This window comes from Chiloscyllium plagiosum, chromosome 23, assembly GCF_004010195.1.
Source record: "Chiloscyllium plagiosum isolate BGI_BamShark_2017 chromosome 23, ASM401019v2, whole genome shotgun sequence".
Taxonomy (NCBI): Eukaryota; Metazoa; Chordata; class Chondrichthyes; order Orectolobiformes; family Hemiscylliidae; genus Chiloscyllium; species Chiloscyllium plagiosum.
In genome coordinates this window covers 17,328,782-17,345,362 of record NC_057732.1, presented here as the reverse complement: position 1 = coordinate 17,345,362, position 16,581 = coordinate 17,328,782, and the positions used below count along the sequence as shown (strand labels likewise).

At 39.2% G+C, this 16,581-nt stretch overlaps 1 protein-coding gene across 1 annotated transcript in view; it reads right to left on the bottom strand.

The window, feature by feature from the left end:
* Positions 1-11,303, bottom strand: part of lrrk2 (leucine-rich repeat kinase 2) — a 137,733-nt gene extending 126,430 nt beyond the window's left edge. The window contains exons 1-3 of the mRNA XM_043713611.1: positions 10,182-11,303; positions 9,997-10,082; positions 6,623-6,732 (exon numbers count right to left, since the gene is read on the bottom strand). Of these exons, the coding sequence (XP_043569546.1) occupies positions 6,623-6,732; positions 9,997-10,082; positions 10,182-10,317 (332 nt within the window). The 5' untranslated portion in view covers positions 10,318-11,303. The remainder of the gene's footprint in view (positions 1-6,622; positions 6,733-9,996; positions 10,083-10,181) is intronic.
* Positions 11,304-16,581: the final 5,278 nt, after the last annotated feature.

Genomic DNA, 16,581 nt, shown 5'->3' with positions numbered 1-16,581 from the left:
TGTAATGGTAGCAGTTGTTTCTGGACTGCAGAAAGCCATAAAATGGCATTCCATAGGAATCAATACAAGGACTATCGCCGTATATTCACACATATAGTGACACAGATTTGGGTGTGTAGCCCACAATTTCCAAATTTTCAGATGAAATTAAACTTGGAAGCGTTGCAAACTGCGACAAGCATAATGATAAACATCAAGAATGCAGACCTTCCTGAAATGAGCAGACACGTGGTGATAAATTTTAATACAGGCAACCGAGAAGTGTTATGTTTTGGTGGGAGGAATGAGAAGAGGCAAAACAAAATACAGGATATAATTCTCATGATGGTGCAGAAATCAAGAGATTGATGCCTAAATATGCACATTGAAATAGTGTTTAAAAGGGACAAAGGAGCCTAATCTTAATAAATAGAGGAATCTGGCTGAGGAATATGGGAACAAATGTTATTGTTTTGTTCAAAAAAGGGAATAGGGATAATCTTGGGAATTACAGGACTGTCAGTCTGTGATAGGCAAATTATTGAAGAGGATTCTGAGAGACAGGACTTATGATTACTTGGAAAACTTGATTAGAGGTGGTCAGCATTGCTTTGTGAGGGGCAGATCAGGCCTCACACACCTTATTGAATTCTTTGAGGATGTGACAAAACACATTGATGAAAATGGAGCAGTGGATGTGGTGTACATGGATTTTAGCAAGCATTTGATTAGGTTCCCTATTGTAGGCTGATTAAAAAAGTAAAGAGGCATGGGATACAGGGAAATTTGGTTGTCTGGATACAGAATTGTTTGGCCCATAGAAGACAGAGGGTGGCAATAGATAGAAAGTATTCAGCCTGGAGCTCAGTGACCAGTGTTGTTGTGCAGTAATCTGTTCTGGAACCTCTGCTCTTTGTGATTTTTATAAATGACATGGATGAGGAAGTGGAAGGATGAGTAATACGTTTGCCATTGAAACGAAGGTTGGTGGAGTGGTGGATATTGTGGAGGGCTATTGTAGGTTGCAACAGGACATTGACTTAGGTAAAAACAAGTACTGCAGATATGGAAACCAGATTCAAGATTACAGCGGTGCTGGAAAAGCACAGCAGTTCAGGCAGTATCCGAGGAGCAGGAAAAATCGACGTTTCGGGCAAAAGCCATTCATTAGGAATAGAGGCAGAGTGCCTGCAGGGTGGAGAGATTATCTCTCCACTCTGCAGGCACCCTGCCTCTATTCCTGATGAAGGGCTTTTGCCCGAAACATTGATTTTCCTGCTCCTCAGATGCTGCATGAACTGCTGTGCTTTTCCAGCACCACTCTAATCCAGACCCTTATACAGCCTCAGAAGTACATTCCTGCTTTTATATTCAAGTCGTTTCAAAATAAATGCCATCATTGCATATGCCTTCCTAACTACTGACTCAACCTCCAAGTTTACTTTGAGAGAAATCGTGGTTAAGAACTCCGAAGTGTCTTTGCATTTCAGATTTCTGAATTTTCTCCACATTTAGAAAATAGTCCATGCTTCTATTCTTTTGACCAAAATGCGTGATCTCACACTTTCCCACAATGTACTCCGTCTGCCACTTCTTTGGCCCCTCTTCTAACCTGTACAAATTCTTCTGCAGCTTTCTCCTCCGTCAATGCTTCCTGTCCCTCTACCTATCCTTGTAATGTCTGCAAACTTAGACAGAATGCCCTCAGTTCCTTCATCTAGATCATTAATGTATAAAGTGAAAAGTTCATACAACACTGAGCCTTGCAGAACACCATGTCAACAGCTCCCGAAAAGGACTCTTCTATCCCATTCTCTGCTTCTTGCCAGATAGCAGAGCTTCTATCTATACCATGGGCCCTTCTCTTACTCAGCAGTACCCTGTGCGGGGAACCCTGTCAAAGGCCTTCCTGAAGTCCAGGTAGATAACTTCCATTGGCTCTCTTTCGTTTAATTTGCTCTTTACTTCGAGCAGATTTGTCAGGAATGGCCTCCCCTTGATGAAACCATACTAATTTTGCCCTATTTTACCATATGTTTACAAGTATTCAGAAATCTCGTCCTTCAGAATGGATTTAGAATCTTATCAGAGGTTAGGCTAATCAGTCTGTAGTTTTCCATTTTTTGCCTTATTCCATTTTTAAATAGGGGTGTCACATTAGTGTTTTTCCAGTCTTCTGGGACCCTTCCAGATTCTAACAATTCCTGAAGGATCACCACTAATGCCTCCACTATCCCTCAGGTATCTCCTTTAGAACTCTGGGGTGTAGTCTATCTGGACCAACTGATTTATCCACCTTCAGGCCATTCAGGTTTTCTAGTATCTTCTTCTTGGTGATGGCCACCATAGTCAGCTCTGCACCTCGCTCTCTTGAATTTTCTTGATATTACTTGTGTCTTCCACCATGAAGACTGATGCAAAGCAATTATTCAGTTTCTCAGCCATTTCCTTGTTCCCCACTACAATTTCTCCAGCATCATTTTCCAATGGCCCAATGTCCACTTCTGCCTCTCTTTGTCCTTTATATATCTAAAGAAACTCTTACAGTATTCTTTCGTATTACTTACCCTCATATTTAATCTTCACCTTCCATATTTCTTTTTTGTTGTCCTCTGTTGATCTTTGTAAACTTCCCATCCTCTGGTTTCCCTCTGCCCTTTGCCACATTATATACTTTCTCTTTTGCTTTTATAGTATCCCTGACTTCCCTAGTCAGCCATGGTTTCCTCATCCTCCCTGCTTCTTTGTCTTTGGGAAGAATCTCTGCTGTACCTTCTGAATTACTCCCAGAAACTCCTGCCATTGTCTTTCCTGCTGGGTGCCTCTCCCAGTCAATTCTACCCATCTCCACCCTCATACCTCTATAGTTGCCTTTATTCAACTGTAATACTGTTCCCTCTGATTCTATCTTCTCCCTTTCAAATTGCAGAGTAAATTCAATCTTATGATGATCACTGCCTCCTAAGTGTTCCTTCACCTGAAGTTCCCTTATCAAGTCTGCCTCATTGCACAACATTAAATCCAGAATTGCCTGTTCCCTAGTGGGCTCCACCACAAGCTGTCCCAAAAGGCCATCTCGTAGACAGTCCACAAATTATTTTTCTTGCAATCCACTACCAACCTTATTTTCCCAGTCCACATGCATATTGAAATTCCCCCATGATCACCTTTCCTACACATCTCTTCTGTCTCCTGGTGTATCTTGCACCCCAGCTCCTGACTACGATTTGTGTATAACTCCAACTCAGATTTTTTTTTAACCATTGCGGTTCCTCAATTCTACTCACACAGATTCTACACCGTCTGACCCTCTTTTGTTTCTTACCATTGATTTAATTTAATTTCTTACTAATAAGGCAACCCCACCCCCCCTCTGGCCACCTGCCATCCTCGAATATTCAGCTCCCAAGTCCAAACCCCTTGCAACCACATCTGTGATGCCCACCGCATCATACCTGCCAATTTCGATGTGTGCCACAAGTTAACTTACCTTTTTCCTTATATCACATGCATTCACATATAACACTTTCCTGGATTAACTGTCTTTCTTCTCACTGGTATTCGTTTGTCCAGAGTGCTTGAAGTTTGATTGTTAACCCTTTCCATACACTGTCCTATTTGTGTCCGAGCTGGAGATTTTAATAACCTCTTCTGAGCTCTGCACTCTTACTTCCTTCTTTAATTCAGGTTTTCTAAATTCCTCTTTAACTGAACTCTTCCCCCCCATTTAGTTTAAAGTCCTGTCTACTGCCCGAGTTATATGTTTCGCTAGGATTCTGGTCCCAGCACAGTTCAGATGAAGATCATCCCATTGGAACAGGTCCCTTCTTCCCCAGTACTGGTGCCAATGTCCCATGAATTCAAACCCATTTCTCCCAAACCAATCTTTCAGCTATGCATTTACCTGCTTAATTTTGTTGACCCTGTGCCAATTAGATTGTGGCTCAGGTAGTAATTGAGAGATTATCACCTTTTTGATTCTGCTTTGTAAGTCAGCTCCTAGCTGTTCATACTCCCTTAGTTTTATCTATGTCATTGAGGCCTACATGGACCACAACCACTGAATCTTTACCCTCCCACTCCAGGTTCCTCTGCAGTCTCGATGAGATATCCTGAACCAGAACACGAGGCAGGCAACTGGGACTCTCGATCCTGGTCACAGAGAACAGTGTCTATACCTCTAACTATACTATCCCCAATTACAACAATTCAAGAAACATGCAGTAAACCTTTGTTGTTCTCCCTCCAGGGAAATATATCCTTCCTTCACACTTCACACAATATATCCCAAACTTCACACAAGATTTCAGGTGTGGCCTCACCAGTCTCCTTTTTAACTGTGGGAAATCTTTATGTCTATACTCTTCGCTTCTCTCCCCATACTTGAATTGCTCCCTGCACCATGGTGCTGTGGTTAGTGAGCTCATCCTCCCTGCAGTTCCTGTCCACTTAGGGAGCGAAACACTTGAACCTGTTGGACAAGGACAGGGGCTGAGGCTTCTGCAACTCTCCCTCCTGGATCCGTCTACATGCTTCACTCACAGCCACACTCTCCTGTCCTTGACCACTGGCCAAATTATAGTTAGTTAATCTAAAGGTGTGACTGTCTCCTGAAACACAACATGCAGGTTACTCTCCCCCTCCCTGATGTGTTGCAATCTTTCAATCTCAGCCTCCAGCTCATTGATTCTGAGCCAGAGTTCTTCCAGCAACCAATATTTACTGCAGACATGGTCACTGGGAACCACAATAGGGTCCACCAGCTTCCACATCATGCAGAAACAACACATCACCCAATTCTCCATCCTTATTTTATTTAATTACATTTGGAATTTGTTTTTTTTTAAACTGTATTTGTATCTCTGCTTATACAGGTTGTAACCAATAAATTAACATGATTCAATTTAACAGATTCAAATTTAGCAGACCTCTTATTAGCCAATTAAATCACAGTCTTCCTGTGATGTTACTTTTCAGTTGCCCCTCAGAATCAGAAACATTACATTCCCAGACGGCTCTCTGTTTGCTCCTGCTCAGCTCCAGTCCCAAAGTGCAGGCCCCAAATCCATGAGGTAAGTCTTTATAATCTCTTAACTTCTCAGACTGCTCTCTGTTTGCTCCCGCTCAGCTCTGGCCCCAAACTACTTATTATTTAATCCCATCAATTTTCCCAATATTATTTCCTGACTAATAAGGATTTCCTCCAGATGCTCCTTCATGCTTGATCCTCTGTCTCCTATCATTTCCTGAAGGTTATTTTGTACTCCTTAGTCAAGGCAAATCCAAACTGGTCTGTCATCTCTAAAAGACATATCATAATTGGACCAAGGATGAGGAGGTTCAGGAACAAGGGTAAATTGGATAAGTGATTAATCCCCTTGGAGAAGGTTAAAACATTTGATTTTATTTATTATTATTGTCACAGGTATCTAAATTTGTTTTTCATAATCAAGCAGACCATAACATACATGGTGGATGGGTGTACTGGAGCAGAGCAAATAATATAATGTTACAATTGCAGAGAGAAGTTGCTCAGACAGTGAGATCAGCATTCAATTTAAACTTTGAGAGATCAAATAAGTGAAATCATAAGGGCCTCAATAGCGTAGATAGTGAGAAACCAGTCCTATTGATGGAGCAGTTAAAAACTAAAGGACACACATTACGATTGGTCAATCAACTATAGACAACATGGGAAAAACATTTTGTTTCAAACTGAATGGTTAAGATCTAGAATGCACCTCCTGAGATGGCGGTAAATGCAGATTCAATTGTGTTTTTCAAAAGGGAATTGGATAAGCACCCAAAAATAAAAGTACAGTTACTAGGGGAAAGTAAGGGAGTAAGACTATATGAATTGGTATTGCAAAAAGTCAATGCATGCTCAACAGACCAAATAGCTTCCTTCTGTGTCATAGTTAATGCATGATTCTATGATTCATTCAAAGGAACGTGAGTGTTCTTGCATATGAACCACAGAAAATTAATATGGAGTAATTAAGGAAGCAAATAACATTTAAATCCAACTTCAAATAGAGTATAGGCATAAAGATTTACCACAATTATAAAGGGGACTGGTGAGGCCACACCTGACATACTGCGTGAAGTTTTAGTTTCCTCACCTAAGGAAGAATATATTTCCTGGGAGGGAAAACAACAAAGGTTCACTGCATAGGTTTCTTGAATGTGGAGATTGTCATGTGTGAAAACATTGGGGAATCTGTCAAGTTTACGAAAATGTGAGGTGATCTACTGTAAACATACAAAGCTCTTGAAGGGTTTTACATTGAGGGGATGTTTTTCCTCACTGTTGAATCTTGAACATGGCATTTATTATGACTGAGATGAGTAAATGTTTCATCCCACAAATGGTTGTGAACTTTGAGTTGCACTCTGTCAGAGAGCCTTGGATGCTCAGTCATTCAGTACACTTAACACAGAGCTCAATAGATTTCTCAGGATGAATGGAATTAATGGAGGTGGGGATAATATGAGATGATGGAGTTGAGTTTGATTAGCTATGATCTCTTGAATGGTGGTGCAGACTGCAATTTTGTTGAGTCCAAATTATTTTTGAAAATAAAATTAGTCTAATTGCGTTCATATCATTTCATCCTATCAAGTGAACAAAGAAAATACTTACTGATGCACTCCAAGAACATCCCAGTCCTTTCCCATATCTTGAGGTGTTGTCAATTTGTTAATAATGCTTGGACAGAGTTCCATCAGTTTACATAATAAAGACCAACCTGCCTAATTGAAGGAAAGGAAAAAGTACATCCAATGAATCACATTACTTGGAAGAATATAAACAGTGTTCTTGTTTCTTTTGCCCTTTATTTGCAAAGAAAGTTGAAACTTGCTTTGTATTATAATTAAAGTAAAAAATAATTCAACTTTTTTTTTTGAAAAATGGAAAAAATCATAACAAACTTCTTAGAGTTTTTGTAAAATGCAAAATTAGACTATGGGAAAGTTAAAAATCCGAGACATTGAAATATCCATGAGAACACTTTTTTTAACAACTCAATTGAAAGCAGAGCTAAAATCTTTATCAGGACAGCCTCTAACAAAATTGCATGAGTTACGTTTTAAAATTAATCATTGAAAAATACATCAAGGTGGTTTAAATACAAGTCATATGAAAATATTTTTTTAAAAATGCCTGCTCTGCTTTAATCTTGCTAATGACAGGTATTAGCTTGAACTCATTTCATTTAAATGTTGCAGTAATTTGTATTAGATACTATTCCTTCCTAAAATTTGATTTTCTATTTAAATTGTAGACTTTGAACAGTTGACAGCTTCAGGGAACTGCCTTTTAAATGTTGTTAATATACCCACCTCAACAACTTCTGCTGGCAGCTCATTCTATATGCATACCACCCTCTGTATAAAGAAAGGTGCCCCTCAGGTTCCCTTTTATTCTTTCCCCTCTAACTTTAAACTGATGCCCTCTAGTCCTTGATTTCCCAACCCTTAGAAAAAGACAGAGCGTATTCACCCTACCCATGTCTCTCATGATCTTACGCACTCCTATAAGATTCCCCCTCAGTCTCCTATATTCTAAAGAAAAAGGTCCTAGCTTGATCAACCTCTCCCTATAACTCAGATCCTTGAGTCCTGGCAACATTATTGTAAATTTCTTCTGCACTCTTTCCAGTTTAATAACATCTTTCTGATAGCAAGGTGACCAAATCTGAACACAATACTCCAAGTGTGACCTCACCAACATCCTGTACAACTGCAACACAGCTTCCCAACTTCTACACTCAATGCCCTGACCGATGAAGGTCAGTGTGCCAAAAGCCTTCTTCACTGTCCTGTCTATCTATGACTCCACTTTCAGTGAATCATGCACCTCAGCTCCAAGATCCCTCTGTTTCTATACACTCCTTCAGGCCCTACCATTCACCATGAAAGCCCCACCTTGATTTGACTTTCCAAAATGAAGGACCTCACATTCATCTATATTAAACTCCATTTTCTATTTTTCAGCCCACTTCCCCAGCTGATCAAGATCCTGCGGCAATTTCTGATCACCTCCCTCACTGTTCACAATACAGCCCATTTAGTATTATCTGCAAACTTACTAATCATGCCTTGTACATTCTCATCCAAATCATTGATAAAGATAACAAACAGCAATGCATCCAGCACTGACCCCTGAAATACTCCACTCCTATGGTCTGATAAAACAATAGAGACTTTACTTTTACACCTTTCAGATAATGTGTTACATTCAGATCCCGCTTGATAAAATCTGATAGATGTTGGGGTGTACAATTTACTTACCTTATATCATAAGGGTACCAAAGTCTACACACTATATTATTTATTTGTGTCTTTTTGGCTTGATCATAGCATTCTGTTCAAAACACCATCATAGTTGTAATGCATAGCAGCAGGTGAAATGGTGCTCAAATATTTCAGATTCATTACCCTTCTCAGGAACTTAAAGTTAGACTATCATATTTCATATCTCTAAGTGACAGCCTTGGGACCACTCTCAAGTCTGTGCAATACACAGTGAGCAATGATCTGATAGAGTAGCCATCATTCCACTGGCTAGTTTGATGCATCCTACTTTGACAGAAAACTTGAAAATGAGCAAATGGTTTAGGGTCTATATACAAGATTCCTGAATGGACCAATCTTATGGTGCATGATACTGTAGAAATCCTAACAGAAATTTCAGCACCTCCCTTGGGGCTCTTGCAACAGACAGTGTACTGACCATATTCAACCAGCCCATGCTTGCAGAAATCATAAGATAATGCCTAATGCAGAAATGTGGTCCAGTGATTGTTCAGCAAATGCTGTCCAACCTTGAGCACACTAAGAATTATACGAACAACTAATTTTAAAATAGTCAGTCTTGAAATGTGGTTCACATATGCAGGAAACAGATGCCCAAACATTGCCCTTTGTTTTGAAATTCATAAGTGTGGTCCTGATACCTCGATCAATCAGTTGATGTGCCTGCCAGAAACAACTCTTTCATATGCAATATAAGTTGTCATTCATTTTGAAATGAAGTGTTCTTATCTTGCTGTCTTCAGGCTCAAAACGCTCAGCAGCTTTTACTTTGTTTCAGCAGTATTCAAGTTCTATACTATGTAGGAACAATCTGAACTTCATTTCTACTGGTATTTGCAGACAAACATGATAGTAATATTATTAGATTGGTAATAAAAACCCAGATAGGTTACTAATTCCTTTCAGAAAAGGAATCAATGTGTGGTTTAGACCATATGTGGTTCCTGACCCAAAATAAGTCTTTCATGAAATCTTCTCTAGTGCTTTTCCCATGCAAGGCTAGAGGTTGAAGATAAAGTTAGAGAGAGCCTCAAATGATTGTTTCTCAACCTTCCAGCTTTCTTAAAAAACAATAAACCGTGACAGCTTATTGCACTTTTATTGTGTTCCTGTCAAATGAACAGTCTCAAACAGCCCCCGGGACTGGCCCAACTGGGTTTACAATGGGTAGGCCAACTACCATTGCTGTCTGTGTTGTGGCATATGCAGAGGCCTGCAAAAGGTCACCGTGGTGCTGTTCAAGTGTTGTCAGATATAGGGTACCTGCCTTTATAGCTTACAAGTCTATTTAAGTACTCTTAGATCTCGTCTCACTGAAGGAATGAGTGACATACATACTTATGATGTACGTCGAGTCCAGACTATTTTAGTGAGAACAAATTTCTACTGAGGGACACATGATGTTCAGAGAAAAAAATTTGGCAAGCAACGTTTAAATAAGTTGGCGAGTGAAGGGGAGGCGTGCGTCAATTTGGTCCCAACGGCACGCATATGTGACATGCCAACGTGACTCAGATCATTCAAGTTCTGGAAATCAACGCGTGCCAATCGTTTTCTTGAAGCTTTTGCTTCACTTAGACTGTAAAAACAAACACCCCTACACTGATCTTGGATGGTGAACAAGTCAAGACGAAAATAAAACTATTCATCTGCACCACTCACCCTAGTCATAGCACCAGACGTAAATAAAGAGCCTACCTGTTGGATACTGGCAATTTCGGTGAACGATTCCAGAACCACCAACAATGGCATGTGGATGTTCTTATTCCCGAATAAAATCGAAGCTGTTTAAGATGTAAACAATCAGCACTGTGCATCAAAATGAGTCCGTTCTGTCTTCCGATAACGGATTTTTAAAACACATTTCTTAGACCATTACTTACCATTTCGAACAGTAGTAAGGAGAATCAAATCGTCTAAAATCTGAAGCAGAGTTTTGACTTCACTTCCTTGCTCGACGTTTTGGAGACGAACAATTAGTTTTTTCACGTTTTCCTCCTGTTGTTCCGAGTCCGCCATGGTTAGTCGACAGTTCTAATTTTGACCGCTTTTCATGTTTAATCGTAGACAAAACCATCTGGTTGGATCGTGAGAATGGCCAGGCTTTAACCAGTCCCTTACTTCCGTTAGCACTGGTCACTGTATGACTGCTCGGGTTTTCTGCAAAAGTAGCTGCTCAAAGTGAAAATCAGAAATGTGAGTTACGGAAGTTTCAGTCTGTGGGGACTTTCCGAAAGGAACTTTACTTAATCACCCGGCCTTTGCTGTTCCTCGGCGGCTGTCAGTAATCTTGAGTACGCCCTTCTCTGATTTTCTTTTACAACGAAAGTTCAACCTCACTTGTTCCTAAAGACTAAGTCGGTGTTAGTGTTGTTGAAAAGTTCAAAGCCGACCTCGAGGCCGGACCGTCAAAAACTGCAGACACTCCCTTGGCGCAGTCCCGAAGCACATTTGGCAATTTGCCATACAGCCCGCAAACCTATAGTTATCATGTATTTCACTTTGTCGACCCACGTTTATCCCTAAAGCAACTATTTGACGACAAGTACTTATATAACCTAATTTCTGTCAGCCTGGCACAGAATGGAACCCGTCACGCTTAAAACTCAATAGTCACTCTGCAGGGTTTCCGCTTCCACGAAATGTATTCAAACAAAACATTTTTGATAAAGCTTCTGAAATGCACACGACTTGATTTTGAGTAGATAATCCAGACTGAGACTAAAATTCCAGAGCTGTAATCTTGCCACAATGAAACTTTATGAGACGTCTCAGTTCGATCTAAAAGATCCCACGGTATTATTTCAAAAACGGGGAGTTCTGCCACATGGCCTGCTCAGCTCTGACACGTCTAATAACATTACCTTGCAAAAAATTACCAAAACATGTCGTCTATCTTTGTGACTTTACTTTAAAAAAGTGCTTTGTTGACCATGAAGTACTTTGTGAAAATCTAAGGTATTATACAAATGCAATTTACTTTCTTTAATAATTTATCTGTCCAAATGGTTTATTTCTAAAGAGGTGAAATAAAGTTATGAATTCTCTGATAAAGTAACTAAATTAGGTAAGATGTACTACTATCTACCAGTACACTATACTCAATCATTTGGGGGTGAGGTCAGGTACACATGCTAAAATCGCATGATTGATGAAATAATAGAAGCCTCGCATACATAAATATCAAAATCCCCAAACATGAATCACACATGAAATAAATGCAAAACAGCTGTCCCAACCAATTCAATCCCTCCTTCAACTCCACCAGCCCAGCCTGAATTAGCATATAATGCACAGTAACCTACCAAATATTGGTAATTTGAAGAAGTGAAAATAGAATCTTGAAAGCATGGGGGAAGTTTAAACATCAAACAGCATGTGGATTTGGGACTGGTTGGATTGCTGGAAACATTGAAAATGACAACAACCCAACAAGAAGCCATCACCAACCATTGGCTTTCACATTTAACCATGCTTGACCCTGTTTAAGTAATTATTATAGCAGTTCATTTTCTTCTGCCAGATTTGGTAAAAACAAGTCCCTTCTTGGTTAACCATTCCTATGAATTGCTGCAATTCCATAATGTTTCAAAATGATGGGAAAGCACTGAAGGCTGTAACCTTCTGTGGATTAGCTCTAATGCCTGTTGCATGAAGAATGTGAATCAAAATATTTTTAAATACCGCTGTCACTCTTCCATCATGTTCAGATGTGATGGATCGAATATCTTAACATTAACTTACTTAAATTTTATCCAGTTCTTAAGCACACAGTGTGAGTTTGTGATACCACAAATTAAACATTTAAGTAAGGAGTGCAGACTAAGTTATGACAGAGCAACTTACATGACTATACTGCAGTATTTGGGAATTTATAGAAAGAAGGACTTCCCCAGATGAATATATCTGTAGAAGATGTCTCTGCCTTGGACTTGCCCGGAGTCAGAGTCATTGAATGTTGATGAAACAATTCTGATGTTGAAAATAGGAAATCTGTGCTTTGGAATCAACTGGTGGAAGATAGTTTAAAGTGTAGGTCAGCACCCATGGATTAGAGCTAACAGTGCATGCAAACATGTGCAAGAAAAATACAAAATGTTGGACAAGGTTAAGAGTTACAGAATGAATAAAGTGGTCATGTAGAGTATTTGTAAACAAGAGTTTAAAACTTAAACTAGGATTTTGCTGAAAGTGGAATTCTCCAGTAAGCAGTGAGTGAATATAACTAAACTGAAATTCCAGGCCACGAGGTGGTAGGCGCAGAAGCCAGAATTGAAATTAATTAAACAGGTTGATGGAACCCTTCTTGAATTTGCACAAATTATGTTCCGGGGAGAAAGGCCCAAATTTGACCTTGCCACCTTATCACAATTATAACCGAGGCTGAAGGAAAACAGTGTCATTCTAGTCCCACTGCACACTCTCAACATTAAAAAAGTTCTCAGTTACTGAGATGGCCAATCAAACTTTTCTATTTAGAATTTAAATAAAAAGGTCTACTGGGATTCTTTAATAAATACAATATTATTGGTTTAGCAAGATAACAAACTTATTCAATGAAGATGCCATAACTGATTAACATACATGGTCAATAAACTTGGCAATATACATAGGTAAATATACATGTCAATCCCTTCAAATAATCAAAAATATACATACAAATAATCTCTCTCTTCAGAGGAGGGAAAAAATAAATCTCTATCTGCAGACATTAACTTTAAATAAAAATGTACTTTCTAGCCATTAGGGTTTCTTGAAGGCAAAAAAGGCTAAGCTGCAGTCTGTTCCAAAATCTGATGCTTTGATGTTCAACCAAATGTGGGTCAAGTCCATAATCAGGCATGTTAGTCTCTGAAGTCTTGACAGACACAGCTTGCTTAAGACATTCCTTGAATCACTCTTTCAGAAGAACAAATAGATTTCAGTATGAATACAAAAAAGTTTCTTTCTGAAATAGGAGAGTTCAGCTGGATAGCACTTTCTCATAGACATTTGTTGGCTAAACTAAGTCCAGCTATCAAATTACTCTCCATTCAGACCCAGCAGGTATTTACAACAGTACAACCAATTATCATTAGTCATGTGATTTCTTATAAACTTATTTTAAAAGTATCCAGTAAAGATTTAGGAGCAGAAGTGGGTCATACAACCCAGCAAGCATGGCTGATCTGATAAACAGTAACTCCACTTTCCTGTATTTTCTGATAACCCTTGATTCCCACACTAATTAAAAATCTGTCCATCTAGGCCTTGAATACACATAATCACCTAGCTTCAACAGCTCCCTGTAGTAGAGAATTCAACAGATTAACCAGCTTTTGAGAAAATTATTTCCTCCTCATTTTGGTCTTTAATATGCAACCCCCTTTTCTGGGGTTATTCCCTCATGGGCATAGACTTTCCTACAAGTAGAAACCTCTCCACCTCTACCGTATCAAGTCCCTTAAGAATCTTGTAAGTTTCAATAAAATCGCCTCTCGTTCTTTTAAATTCTAATAAGTAAACGAACAATCTATTCAATGTTATGGACTAGGGCAGACCACTCAAAACATTCATAAGCAGGCAGCGCAGACCATAACTTTGCAAATTGTTCCAGTAACTGTACAGTGAAAATTACCCTGAGTAGGTTAGTGAGGTTGACTACCAGGTTTTGAAACAGACAAAAATTTATTCACAAAATTACCCAATGAAATATAAAGAACAGAATAAACAACCCCTGCAGAACTCAGTCTATCCAAACTAGACTTAATTATGCTGTTCCGAATTTACACAACAGTCCCACTAAGCAAATGCCCTTAAAACACAATAAAAAAAAGGAACAGGTGCTTACAGATTGAAGTTAGAGGGACAGAAAGAGAGACAACCTGTTCACACAGTCCACTGCTGAACTCCGAACTAGTTCTGGACTGAATTGCTCAGCTAGAGGACTGACCACTCCCCGTTCATTATGCAGGTCACTTCTAAAACATGATCACTTTGGCCTGAAGTCTCATCTGTTTACATATAAACAAAAAGCCTCTCAAAATGCTTTTCATCTCTGTACCAAACTAGTCTAATCAGAGCCCAGCCCATTTACGATCCCTCTGAAAAAGTCAAGGACAAAGTACCCTTGAGAAAAGCAACATCTTTTAGAAAAAAGGGACCAGCTTTGTGACATAAATCTCTCCTCATAAGATAATCTAGCAGACCCAGGATCAGCCCAATGAATCTTCTCTGCACTGCCTCCAAAGGCAACATATCTTTCCTTATTATCAGGGGCACAAAACCATTCACTGCATTCCAACTATCATCTGACTAGTACCTTCATAGCTTTAGCAAAATTTACTTACCTTTACACTCCATTCCCTTGGAAATAAAGATCTACATTCCATTTTCCTTCCTTATTACTCACTAAACTTGGATGCTAGCTTTTTATAATTCATGCACAAGGATTCCCAAATTCCTCTGTAACTTTCTGCAGTCTTTGTCTATTTAAATAATATTAACCTCTCTTCTTCCTGCCTTCACATTTTCCCACATTATATTCTATCTGCCAAGTTTTTGGCCAATCACTTAACAGGTCTATCTCTTTCTGCAATCTCTTTGTGTTGTCCTTAACACTTGCCATCCCATCTATTTTTGTGTCATCTGTAAACTTGCAATAGTACATTTACTTTCCTCTTTCATTTCTCCTACAATTTTTACAAATAATCTTTCAAAGAAACTACTCCAGGCATGACCATAAACTTGAAATAAGTCAATTTTGTCACATGTATTGGACCAGGCCAGACCCCTTCAAAATATGTCAAGAAAGTAGCCCAGACCCTACTTTGCTTGTTGCTTTAAACAGGTGTAACACAATACTCCAGGAGTGATGCAGCTGGCCAATCCACTTAGTTTTAAACAAAACAGAGTTCATTTACAAGATTACTGAATGAAACACAAACAAAAGAGTACAGAATACAGAATAACTTAACTTATCCGAAAACCCAACAGATCATTCTAACTTTATGATGCTGCTCCCAATACTTGCAACAATCCACATAAACACCTCTTGGCACAAAAAGTAAAATCAAACACAGATTCTTACAGGAGAGAAGTCAGAGAGAGAGAGTATCAGCATGAACCTGCTTCTTTGGGTCCACTACTGTGCTAAAACCAAACCAAACCAGAGTAAAGCTGAGCTGGGACCACTGGCCACTCCACTTTCATTGTACAAGTGTTTTTTTTAAACTTGAAAGCGTTTTTCCATAGTCAGTATCTGGTAGCTATAATCAAACTGGCCCGAAAACCAATCCAAACCCAGAGTGTCTGTCTTTTCGGGGTCTGTCTTTTATGACATCTTCAAAAAAATACCAAGGACAACATAACCTTTTTAAAGGAACAGCATTGCCACACTTCCCCGCCCCCCTTTAAAAAAATGAACCATCAGGATGTAAAGGTGGCTGCATTTTAAAACCCCTTTATCTTAAACCTTTAGTACTCTACACCACACATATACATTATATTGATAATAATCATGCAAACATGCACTACTACATTCTGTTTCAGTCTGTTTTACTCCTGCCACCGAAAACCTCTGCTTTTCATTCAAGTCTCGACAATGCATCAGCCATCTCATTTTCTCGTCCTGCCACATGCATAATTTTCAAATTGAATGGCTGGAACAACATCCTCCATCTAAGCAGTCTGACATTTCTGTCCTTAAATTTCTCCACAAAATGTAACGTTTATGATCAGTGTATATGATTGTCTCAGATGCGTTACCGGTAACATAAACATTGAAATGTTGTAATGGCAACACTAACCTCAAAAGTCTCCTTCTCAATCATCAAATATTTCTACTGACGAATGGTAAATTTCCTGGAGAAATACCCAGTAGATCTTTCCATCTTATTGTCATCTTCCTACAAGAGCAAAGCACCGACACCCAGAATACTTGCATCAATAGTTACCTTGAATGGCTTTGCGTAAATAGGTGTGGCTAATACTGGGGCAGTGGTTAACACAGCTTTCAGGCTGTCAAATGCCATCTGACAATCCACTGAAACTTCTTGCCTTTAGCAACTCAGTGAGTGAAGCAGCCACACTGCGAAAATTTGTATGAATTTTCGATAAAATCCACTCAATGGGACCGTAGTACTGCTCCTTTTGTCAATGGTATGGGAAACTCCCCAGTTACCTTTATTCTTGCATCATGTGGAACCATTTGTCAATTTCCAATAACATGGTCCAAGAAGGTGACTTAGGCTTTGGCAAATTCACTTTTAGCCAGGTTTAACACCAAGCCTGCCTTCTAAAGTT